Raw genomic sequence first — 12,608 nt, 5'->3', positions numbered from 1 at the left:
GTTCTTTAAAAAGGAAAAAGTTGATGGAATTAAAAAATAATAATTCAAGCTTTGATCTGTACCAGTGTGCACGCTCTGGTCCAGCCAGATTTGTAAAGTGAAAATTGGGATCATAAGAGTGGGGGATTGGAAGCATTAAGAATTAGAGAAAAGTTGTATGTTTCATCGGTGCTATTCTGCATTCTGACTGGCTTATCTCCTCCCTGCGATCCTTCTGTAAGGGGATGTCCAGTTGCTTACAGATGGGCTTTGGGTCTCCACTCCACACTCTGTCATTTATACACAGTGAATCCAGACAGAGAGAAGGTGGGGGAACCAATCACAAGGATCTACATATAGCTCCCTCCCTGGAGGACGAACAGAAAGTAAAGGGAAACATCGGAGTGAACACATGACAAAATAATAATTTATAAATTATCAAGGGTTCGTGAGGAAGGGAGGTAGGGAAGGAGATCAAAAATGAGGAGCTGATACCAAGGGCTCAAGTAAAAAGAAAATGTTTGGAGAATGATGGTAAGAAATGTACAAATGTGCTTGACACAATGGATGTATGGATTGTGATAAAAGTTGTAAGAGCCCCCAATAAAATGACTAAATAAATAATCCAAGCATTCCATTTCCTCCTACTTTTCCCCAGTTCCTCCAGTTGCATAGCTGCTCCCTAATGTTGAAGACGTAGGCACTCTGCAATAGACTAGGGAAGTGGAACAGAAGCATTAAAGCATGTCATTAGGCCACTAATTGGTGATTTCCAATTCCATAGGGAAATTTAAAAACCAGTAACTTTTTAAAGAAAATTTGTCCAACAAAATATTTACATTGTTATGACTTTAAAAATCAGAACATAAATTCATATTACTATAAAGACTTTGTAGTCAAATTTTAAAACAACTGTTAAGGGATAAAGACCAAAAGGAAACTAAAATGGGAATGGCATCTGACTGATGAGATTTTTATTTTCAATGAAAATTTATTTCATTTGAGCAGAAAATTTGGCAATCTGCTTTCGTATAGATTGCTGCGATTCGGTACTTTTGAATGCAAAAGGACCCCATTAAAGAGTAAAACTGCTCCTAGTTTCAAGACAGTAATATTTACAGATCAGCAAGTCTTGGACCCACAGAATGGGTCTGGTTCACAGCTGAGTGCTTAATCATTGTGCCAACAGAGCTCTTTCATAAAGATCACAGCCATAAAAGGTGCATGAGGGTGATTCTACTGTGCCATGGAGGGTCTGTGTGAGTTGACTTGGCCTCTAACAATGATCTGAATTAATTTAGAAACGAAAAGGGAAACTTTTGCTTTTGCCTCAGTTTGATGCAAAAATGCATCTTTCTCCAACCTTGGAATATAAACTTAAATAATATGATTTCACATAATCATCAAGTGACTTCTCTATAAATACCATATTTACTGTGCTTAGTTACTTGTAAATCTGATAAAACATTTCAAAAACAATAAAACACTTTAAAAACAATTTTTTAACTTATAAAACCTATTACCAAAAAACAGTAAACAAAGAAGACCTTATACCAAAATTCAAACAATTATTGTTGGACATTAAAATTTTCAATTATCAATACAATTATCAATAAATTATCAATTTATTCCCATGTAAGTTCCATTTACTTGTCATAGAATTTTATAAGGATTTATCCTTACAAAAGTTAAAAAAAAATCAAATCATTTAAAACCAGAACATTTAATTGTATCACTACCTTCCTTAAAAGTAGGTATTAAGACAGGACAGGTCTGTCATTACAGTTAAGATGAAGCCAATATATAAAGCTTTTTAAAAGTCAGGGAAAAAAAAGAATGGTACTGCTTTGTCTTAAACCTTATAAACACACAAACAGTTCATTTGCTTCTTTGTAAATGCTTCTCCAGATTTTAAATGACTTCAAACCAGGTCTTTTTACAAAGCTTCCAAAGTTCAATAGGTTAAAAAATTTCCTTCTTCTTAAATTTACCATATTACTCTCTCCCACAAAGTTAACATCTCTCCCAATTCCAGGCTTTAGAGTACCTTTTTCCCCCTCTTTACAGCAAGGGTCCTCAAACTTTTTAAATAGGGGGCCCCAGTTCACCGTCTCTCAGACCCGTTGGAGGGCCGGACTACAGCTTAAAAAAAAAACAAAAACTATGAAAAAATTCCTATGCACACTGCACATATCTTATTTTGAAAACACAGCACGGGACAAAAACACTTGGCAGGCCGAATAAATGTCCTTGGCAGGCCGCATGTGGCCCGCAGGCCGTAGTTTGAGGACCCCTGCTTTAGGGTATCATTTTTAACAAACCTATACTACTACTATTAATCAAAAAACAATTTTTGGATTACTTATATTTCCATGTGCATCCAAAAAACAAAGTATGTTCTAAAACAGTGTGGTGGCGATTGTACAACTCTTAATAGGACTGAACTACTGAATATAAGTTTGGAGGTTATATCCCACTAAAACTCTTTTTAAAAAACCCTACCATACTGTTAAATGTTTTCAGTAAATAGCATCAGAGTTCAACTTCACCTGCATTTTCCCTGTGTTTTAATTTATCAGCCTGCCCTGATTGTTACCACTTGCTGCTGGCATAAGCATTTTGAATGACTTACCCTATAAAGTACATCCTCATTCATTCTTCACGTACTGTTCACTTCTAGAACCAAGGGCACTCCCCTCACCAGTTTTTTAAACTCACTCAGTTCCAGCTTACCATAGAGCAAGTCATCTTCCATTCCTTACCACCATTTTTGTTCACTGAATTCCAGTAGGTTCACCAACAAGGTCCTTCCCTTTCACTTGCTTAATACGGTGATTCTTGGGAGCTGCCAGATGTTAATCCATGCCATTGGTGTATTTTTATGTTATAATATGCTCATTGCCATCGCATCAATGCTGACTCATAGCGACCCCCATGGTTTTAACTGCTTACAGGAGTAGAAAGCCGAGTCCTCCCAGAGGTGCTTGTGGTTTGGAATTGCCAACCACGCTGATCAGAGTGTGCGTAACCATAACACTAACCACTACATGTCACCAGGCTTCTATACTAACATAGACGCCAGATTTTAAAATGTTATGCCTCACAAGTAAATGTTATACCCCCTACAAGTTGGTTACAAAATATTTTGTGTGAATTATTTCCCCCCTAGACTTCAAGAGGAAATAAAAATGTTGAGCATATCTACCATGTTTCTCCAAATGACTTAAAAACTTATTTTCATTAACTATTACTTCTATGGTAAACACCTGACTTTGGACAATTCACACTTTTCCTGCTTTATAACCTTAAAAATGTTAAGAATATGAAGACATAAAACAGCTAACATATTAGCTGGTCTCTCTGGTTGATATTTAATGAGCAAATATAGGAATCTTTCCCTTAAAACTTCTTTTCCTCATTGGTTTACTTGTTAAAAGAGTAGGTAAAAACTAAAGATATCCTGTGAACAAATTTAGGAATCAAGATCAACAATTTCTAAAAAAAAAAACCCACTTTGTAGCCATTAGTCAACTTGACAGAAAATCAGATCAAGCATTAAAAAAATGAAATTTTGTGTATTTACTTAACAGTTTTAAATTAAGATTTACTCACCTATCAACATATACAACCACTTTTCTATCCCCAAGTTAGTGGAAAATATTTTTTCTTCTTTACACAGGCCTTACTGTGCTATAAAACACTTTAAAAATGTGTAATTCAGTGGTATTTAGTACATTCAGATATACTGCCACCATGTCAATTTAGTTTTGTAAAAGTCTAATCATGTGTTCCCATTCTTCTCCATCTGTCCCTCTAATCCAGCATCTACTTTGTCTCTATAGATTTGGCTTTTGGGAACATTTCACATTTTAAGAGCCCTAGAAAATTTACCTCAATACTTATTGTTGAATCAGTCCCCACACATAGTGATCCTATGTACAACAGAACGAAACACTACCTAGTCCTGCACTCTTAATAGACAATGTTTTAACAAGGCCTGTTAAGATATTTGCACATAGCTCCAACTGAACCCCAAACTAAACCATCCTTTGTCCTTCAACATCTCTTAAACTAGTTAACTCATTGCCATTGAAGTTTAAAGACCGTTTGAGAATAAAGGTTTAAAGGCACAGTAAATATCCACATTGTATATTTTTTAGCAGTTAATTTTTCTTCGGTTAAAGCTTAGCATTGGTGTACAATGTCAAGAGGAAAAAATGTAGAATCCTTAACTAAAGTGCCATGGATACGTTGGAGATACTGAAGCAGCTTATAGAGTACTGGGCTGGTCAACAGCAGAGCTGTTTCAATGCTATACTTAAGAGTGGGTCAAAAGATGCAGTCCAACCAACGCAGGCAATCACTAGCTAGTCAACTGTCCCTAAATACAAAAAACACCACACACACAAAAAAAAAACTGTCTGAAGGCTACATGTTAAAGCATTGGTGTAGGGCTTGTTGATTCAAACTCACAGTAACCCTAAAGACCACAGTAGTCGGGGATTTCCAAGCCAGATGACATTTTCTTCTTAGGGAACAGCTGATGGGTTCAAATAGCCAACTTCTGGGTTGGTATCTGAGCAACTCACCACCGAAGCACCAGTTCCTTCATATTTGCATTATTTACCATTTGATGTGCAATTCCGTTTACATGGAAATACATTCAGATATCTTCATTACATGATTACATGAAGAACATACAACATGTTTGCTACATTCCTCCCATCCCACCCCTGGAATGAAGTCTGAAACACATAAACAGCCAGGAATAACCTTGAATAAATGTATGGTGAAACCTAAGCCTTAGAATTTAAGATCCAGCAAGAAAAATTATGAAGAGCACTACAAACCACCAAAATGTTAGGCAACAGACATATACACAGAATTTCAAGTGTTCATCAAATATAATAGAAGGTATTTGAATTTTCTGGTGAAGATATTTTAAAGAGATTTTTTTCAACTGAAGAGATACCTGAAAGTCGCTGGACTCAACATTGAAAAAAGACACAGAATGTGAATTCTAGAATTTATTGTGAAATTGGATTTTTAAATCAAGCTCTTCCAAAACACCCATGTGTAAGCCTTTTGCTATTTGTTTCTGTTAATAAAATCCACTCCAATTGAGTAGATTCTGAATCACAGTGAGCTTTGATTGATAAATCTGGCTATAGCTGTCTGCTAAACAAAACACGATGATCAATTTGACAGTCATTGACAAATCTTCAAGTTAAGAATTGAAAAGAAATTGGAATATTCTTATTATGGCAGAATATATACATCTTTCTTTTACAATTGGCAATTTAAAGTTACCAATCCCCCCTCCCCACTAGTTATTTTATTGTCAACAGCACATGTACTTTGCACATATGCACAATGTAAACTTATAGAAAGAATGTAAAGTGCGTAGCACTGTCATTAGTTGCTGTGGAGTTGGCTGAGTCATGGTGAGCTCATATAACACAATAAAATGCTGCCTAGTGTTGCACCAGCTCCCCAATTGTGTGCTTAGGTTTCTATTTCACGTTTCATTTTAAAATTATTTCTGAAAATCTTATGTAGTTTGTTTCATACACACACTCTCTTTCTCGCTCTCCCCACACTCCACTGGATGTTAAAAATGTCAGATACCCCTGGCCCTATGGTCATATCTTCAATCCGAGATTACCAATTCAATACATTTCTATCAAATACCACCAGTCATCCAAACACAAATTTAACCTCCCCTTTCCACTTTTTAAGTCAAAAATAAGGTTTCTGAATAACTCGGCTCTTAACTGTTCCTGTCGATAGTCACTGGATTACTAAGTTTTCTACTATGAACCTACTTGGATTTTTTCATAAAACTTGTATGAACTTGAGTGGATCAGGGTACCACTGGGAGCAGAAAGGAGACTCCACAACTGCCTCTCTGCTCTGACAACCCTGCCAGAGAGCCATTGGCTGAACTGATTGATTCTTCAGCAGTACTTACCAGTAACCAAACCCAAAAAACCCACTGTCATTGAGTCAATTTCAACTCAAGGGCAGAACTGCTCTTGTAGGTTTCTGAGACTTTAACTCTAAATACGCCACCAGGGCTCCTTGGATGTTTTCACAGGCACCAATAAAGAGCTCTAAATATAAAACAATGAAATGTCATCTATAAATCATGCCAAAATTCAAGAGAACAAGGGCAAACAGGGTACCAAAATCTAAAGTGCTCAAGTCCCTTGCATATAAAATGGCTTAAAAAAATAAAAATGGCTTATAATCTACACACACCTTTTAAAATAACCTCATATTTTTAAATAACCTCAACTTTACTTATAACACCTAATACCATAATAAAATCACTTTGTTTTCACCTCTCAGCTACTTTTTTATACACCAATTTCTCTATGTGGGGTTAGTTGAACCCTGATGGATAGCCCACATATAAGAAAGAGTGCTGTCTAATAAACATGGTGATAGTTAAAAATCATTAAAATCCATTGCTGACCCCAGTGTTGCTACAGAATGCTGAGGAAGCAAGCTATATCCCACTCACCATAAATAAAGCCAGACCTCTACTGCTGTTGGAGATGAACAAATGAGTCAAAGTCAAGAAAAGAGTGGAATGGCTAACTTCTAATATCCTAAGCCCTGGAATAAAAGCATACCATGGTAAAATGAGGCAAGAGAAACCTCCATTTTTTACTTCACTTCTTGAGCTGGTCTTCTACATCTCTTCTACACAGTAACAACTTTGTTTCAACCTTGGTCTATTTCTTTAGATAGACCTCTTAGAGATGGGAATGATCAAAACTAACAGCAAAAGATTAATGTCACAGATTAAGATTTAGATTCTAAAGACAGTTACACCTAGTAATCAGTAAGTAAAATATAGTCATAAAGAATGTATCCAAGTGGTAGTATAGGAAAGGGCAGCGAGACCCAACTGAGATGTGGCATCCAATTCTTCCTTCAGGAAAGCAGGGGTTCAAGACTGACATTTCAACTGAGTAAGTGCACCAAAGCCAATCCAAGCTTCATTTTGGTCTAATTTTAAAGATACAAACAATATGAAAGCACTAATTTTTCTTGGATTCAAAATATCATCTATCCACCCCCATCTAAGGTTCGTTTATTCCAGATGTCTGAAACTGGTTTGAGAACCCTGAAATCTCTCAGTCCCTTTTAGTGATGCATAAAGTCAAAACTGTTTCCTGATTAATATGAATCTAAAAAAATTTTTGTCCCTTAAAACCTAGTTCCACACAAGTGTACAGCAATTTTTCCAGAGGTGACCCAATATGTGTTACAAGTTTGAATGAACCAGTTGAGTATCCAGCTTTCATTAAATGAAAGTTTAAAGGAGAGCTGCAAAAACATTGCCATTCTTCTATTTTTCAGTTTTGAATGTTATTTTTCACAAAAATGTTATATAATGGGATTATTTTTAAAAATAAATACGGATATGTCTTTGTTTCTAATATGGTAGACACCAATAGATGTGACCAATAGACATGTAAGTTCTCTGTGGTTCTTTATCTTTTTTGGGGGTGGGTGTGGGGATGGGGGAGGCAGACCAATCCAGGTTTATTGTCCAGACAGCATCAGCAGGTACAGCTACAGGCTTTGCTGCAGCACAAACACATTCACAAGGCATCATCAAGCTGCACAGCGACCAACAGCCCCCGTTCTTATAAAGTATAATGGAATCCACGATCAAAAAGGATTGAGAACAGTCATCCTAAAGAAACTTTTCAGACATGTACACCAAGAAACATGTCAGAGAAAGTTCACTAGAGTCTGACAGCTAAAAATTAGAAGCTTAAATGTTCAACTAAGAAACTATATACATTACACAGTAGTTAAAAAAAATCAAATTTTAACATGTGGTATTAAAAATGTTGGAGCATAAAGAAAAAAAGCACACATACTACTTATGTATACCAAAACACAGAACATCAGATGTTTGTTTTATTTTCTCTGCATTTTTTGTACTTTAAATGTCTTAATGTGTAGATGCTGCAAAGAAATGGAGTTAAATATTTTTTCTTAAAATTTATTAAAGACTAAAAATGCAATCAACAGGCTTTAAAAACATCCAATTTAAAACCTTTATTAGTTGAACAAAACTTTTACAAAGTATCAAAATCTTCATATTGAGTAGTATACTATATACAACACAATTGAGTATAGACCTTAATTGACCACTGAGTTCATTTTTCACCTTTTAATAATGCTGGTCATAAAAGTTCTCCAAATATTGTAGAATAAGTACCTAATTCACGCTTCTTATTTTCCTCTCCAGCTGTATCTTATTTTGACTTTCTTTTTACTTGGAATTCTTATGTCACTTTCCACTTACCCACAATGTGCTCCAAGCTACCCGTTACAGCTTTCAACTGTACCTTTCTTCCTACCTCATCATTCTCATGCCCAAGCCTCACCTTTAGCTGCCGGAAGGGAACGTAGGGTCTGAATACTATTAACTGAGACTTCCTATATACTTTCTAACCATACTACCACAAATTGATTCTCTTCATCTTTGAACCACTACCTCAACCCGTTTTTAAAAAAAGGTCTCTAAAGACTTCTGACTTGCTACCTATAATTTATCTCCAATCACCATTGAATCCTAACTTCAGATTTGACCCCCTCAAACATTTGTGGTCTTTAAAAAAAATAGCCTCCGGTCACTCCCTAGGTATTATATAAGGTTTTAGGTAGCAATTAAATGGGAGAAAGCCACATTCAAATCCCAACTCTGCCATTAGCTAGCAGTATGCCCTAGGGGGAATTATTTAGCTTCTTTCAGTTTTTTTCCCTCTATAAAGTGGAAGTGTTTGCAGGAAATACCTATGGTTCCCCGTGAGTGTGCGTACACATACCTGGTACACCACAGGTGCTTATTAGCATTACTATCTTTCCTCATTCCTATTCGCTCCAGGGCACATCCAAGGATGACCCTCAGGTGCCTTCCTCTATTCTCTACTTTCAAATTTGAGCTCTGGGTTGGCCAACTAGCTAGCAAAATTTCCACAAGATTGTTCCACCACATAACTCAAAGGCAACCTTTGTTCAAAAACCAAACCATTGTCTTCTCCACTAAATGTGTTTTTTTTAATAACTGTTTGACTTGTGCTAGTGTCATTACAATCTCCCACGAATTAGAACATGGGTACCAATTAGCTTAATAAAACCCATTAGATGTCAAACAACATGAATTCTAAAATCTGAATTCACTTAAATAAAATCACCCTCCTGCCCTGAATCAATTTTGACACACAGTGACTCGATACAGAATTCAGCTTTGTAAATCTTGAGAGCAGATAACCTATCTTTCAGCCATAGAACGGCTGGTGGGTTTGATCCACCCAGCTTGTGAATAGCAAGCAGTTCAGCACTCAATAAACAGTGCTAGGCCTCAAATTGTTTTAACATCCCTACTTTCCAATAGTTTTTCCTTCGGTTTCTGTTTAACTGGTTCCGACTCAAGGTGTGTGTTTTTCCAGTTAGAAGTGTCCGCCACTGGGTTTCATGGTTGTAACTTTTTGGTAGCAGATTCCCAGGATTGCCCTCTGAAGTGTTTTGGAGTGGGTTTGAGCTGTCCCCTTTCTGGGTTAGTAGTCCAGTACTTAACAGCTAAACTTAGTCATTTCTCAGCGCTGCTGCCCATTGATTACGGTTTCCTATGCCTTCTGAAATCTTAAACTGGTATCTTATCTTCCCAAATTTTCACTTGTCCCATGGCCATACCACAGTATTCCATAAAGGCTCTCAAAGAAAACGGTCCATCACATATTAAATTATTTGCCTAAAATTAATGTTCCCTATATTACATTAAACACTGAGGGAGACGGGGCAGCAACCCTCTCTCATCTCACAGTATTCAGAAGACTTGAAGCTCAGTAGGCACTTAAATATTTGTTAAATGAAGATTTAAGGGATTCAAGGTTACAAGAGAAGGAATCAATCAGTGACATTTCATAAATGAAGAGAAACTATTCAGATGCTATACAAAGTATGCAAGCACAAAATGAATTTTAAAGTCAAACTAATTTCTCCAGGAAAGTTTCCCTTTAGCAGAAGAGGACTGGAACTGGCAACACGCATCTAATATACAATCGCAGTTCCTAAAATGCTCGGGACAGAAATGAAGACTTGAGGTAAATGAGCAAGGATAAGAAAATTTACACTGTGCACATTTATAAGGTTAATAGACCTCATCTCCCCCTTTCAGGTAGTCAAAACCATTCCTAATTTTGCTTTGAATCCCACCCTATTGAACACACTTATCCAGGATTACCATAAAATACTTTGATTACTAAAGTGTTTGACCCCAACTTTCATGTCTACCTCAGAATTCTGATCTTAAGAATACACTAAAAATCCTCTTTGTTCGTGAAAAAATTACCATTAAAATTAGTCTATAGTTAGTTTCATCCTTGGAGGGAAATGCAGTACTCGAAATCACTTAAAAACTAATCTTGGTGTAATCAACCATTTCCTGAGCACTTTGGAGCTGAGAGGCAAGAGAACAGAAAACTCTCAATCCTCATCGAGATAATATTCCAATGAATTTTACCTTCAGGAAACAAAGTCAGCTTCCAGCCTTAACCACCTGGAGATACCTACATATTCTACAGCTATTTTTGATTAGGAAATATTTTCCTACTTCAAAAAATCCTCACTACAAAACTTGGCAAGGCACTTTTCCATACTAGTTGCAATTACTTCAATTAAGACATTTCATGTACCTATCATTTGACAAGTCTCTTCTAGCATAATTTTTTTTGGAAAAGCAAAGGTCGTTAAGTGTGGAGTAACTGGCAGGTCCCATGCCACGGCACTGCAAGTGAACTGGAAAGCCATCGCACCATAATTACGTGAGGAGTGAGGCTACAAAGTCTTGTGAGATGAAGTGTCTAATGCCACATCAGGAAATCTCGAATGATTTGTTTTCTCAAAACTGGTGTATCTTTAGCACTCGAGAAAGGGGAGTCCAACTGTACACAAAGCAATAGTCTATCCCTTGTAACTGCAGTGGTCAAGTCCCCTCTCACCCACTCGGCTCCCCAAGCTGATTCTGAGAAATACATGTGTGGGTTCTTCACTCCAAGCCCTGCACGTACAAACAGAAAGCTGTAAGCCAAGGCGGCAGGCAGCTTAGTGCTCCGGCTTTGGAAGGTTTTCACATGTAAATGTTCCCGCAGAAGGGAACCTAGGCTTAGCCACCGCGGGAGGGAGTTCCAAGGGAGGGGGGGGAAACCGACTTTCTAGCAGACTAAGGGCGGGGCAAAGACTCTGCTTTCCCCATTCAACTTTTTAAGGTGTCACGTTGGGGCCTTGGAGGCCACGGGTTATATTCGCGACTCGACATAAGTGACCATCATCACCACCACCCTCCGTTTATTAAATATCTCTTTCCCTAAGTGCGGGCGCCCCCGAGGAGGGGGGTGAATACCCTCCCTCTCCAACGCCTCCTCGGCCCAGGATCAGAGTCCAGGAGCGCCGCGGCCGAGCGACAGGAAAGCTGCGGCCGCCGCGCCACCAGCCCCGCGACCAGCAGATGCTCCCGCTCCCCCGCCCCCAATCCCGCACCCCTGCCCGCCCGCGCTTCTTTCTTAGCCCCGTGCAGGCTTCCGGCACCGCGAAGCCAGTAAACGGGGCTGGGAGCGAGCGCGCCTGGAATTGAAAGGGGGCGAAGTTAGAGAGACTGAAGCTGACTGGGGCGAAGGGGGGGGGGCGAACGGCAAGTCTCAGGTCGCCGCCCCGGGGGCGGGGGGTGGGGGAGGGGTCTGGGTCAGTTCCCGTGGCCGCCGCGACCTCTGCCAGGCCACAGGCCGCTCCACGAAGGCCCCGCCACCCCGGAACCGGGGCAGGAAGCGTCCCCACCCCGAGCAATGCATTAAACCTCCGGCGGCGGGAGAAACAACACTCTGGCTCCCGCGGCAGGCCGGGCAGCCCCTGCCCCGAGCACCCCTCACCTCCTGGTTGAAGGCGTTGACGGCGTCCATGTTCGCGTTGCGGCGGCGGCTGCTCCGGGCCCGCCGGTCATAGACCTTGCTCCGCGGCGGAGCGGGGCCGGAGAACCGGCCGGGCCTGGAGGACGGGGGAAGGCGACAAGGGGCGAAGCCAGAGGCCGGGGCAGGAAGAGGCTACGGTCGAGGCAGCGCGGTAGACGGCCCTGGTAGCGGCGGAGGAGCAGCGGGCCCTTCTCAGTCCCGTTCAGAGGATGAAGAAAAAGAAGCGGCGGCGACGGCACTGGGCTCCAACATGTCCGTTTGGTGGTGGCGGCTGCGCTCTACGTCTCGCTGACACGGCCCCCCGCGCCCTCACGCACTGCCTCACACTGGCCCGGCCGGCGAGCGGGCGGGCCTCCCTCTCCCTTTCGCCAGCGGGATGGCGGCAGCGGCCCGAACCCACGCCGCGCGGAGCACCCTGGGACAGCTCGGGCCTCCCAGCGCTTCCGGTGGCCGGCACTCGCCCCGCCCCGCCAACGTTGGCTCCTCCCCCGCCCCGCCCCACTCCGCTCCGCCGTGCGGCGCCGCGGCGCGCCGCGCTGCAGGCCACTAGCACGTGACAGCGGGAGGCTGGGCTCTTTCGCGCCCGCGGTGCTTTGGGCCCGGCTGCTCCACCTGGCAGCAAGATCTAGCCGACCG

General features: G+C 40.5%; 1 protein-coding gene across 2 annotated transcripts in view; it reads right to left on the bottom strand.

Annotated features, from left to right (window-relative positions):
• Positions 1 to 12,389, bottom strand: part of SCAF4 (SR-related CTD associated factor 4) — a 67,832-nt gene extending 55,443 nt beyond the window's left edge. For both annotated transcript variants that reach the window (XM_075542377.1, XM_075542379.1), the window contains exon 1: positions 11,934 to 12,389. In XM_075542377.1, the coding sequence (XP_075398492.1) occupies positions 11,934 to 11,963 (30 nt within the window). In that variant the 5' untranslated portion in view covers positions 11,964 to 12,389. The remainder of the gene's footprint in view (positions 1 to 11,933) is intronic.
• Positions 12,390 to 12,608: the final 219 nt, after the last annotated feature.

This window comes from Tenrec ecaudatus, chromosome 2 (assembly GCF_050624435.1).
Source record: "Tenrec ecaudatus isolate mTenEca1 chromosome 2, mTenEca1.hap1, whole genome shotgun sequence".
NCBI lineage: Eukaryota > Metazoa > Chordata > Mammalia > Afrosoricida > Tenrecidae > Tenrec > Tenrec ecaudatus.
This window is presented reverse-complemented; position numbering and strand designations above follow the sequence as displayed.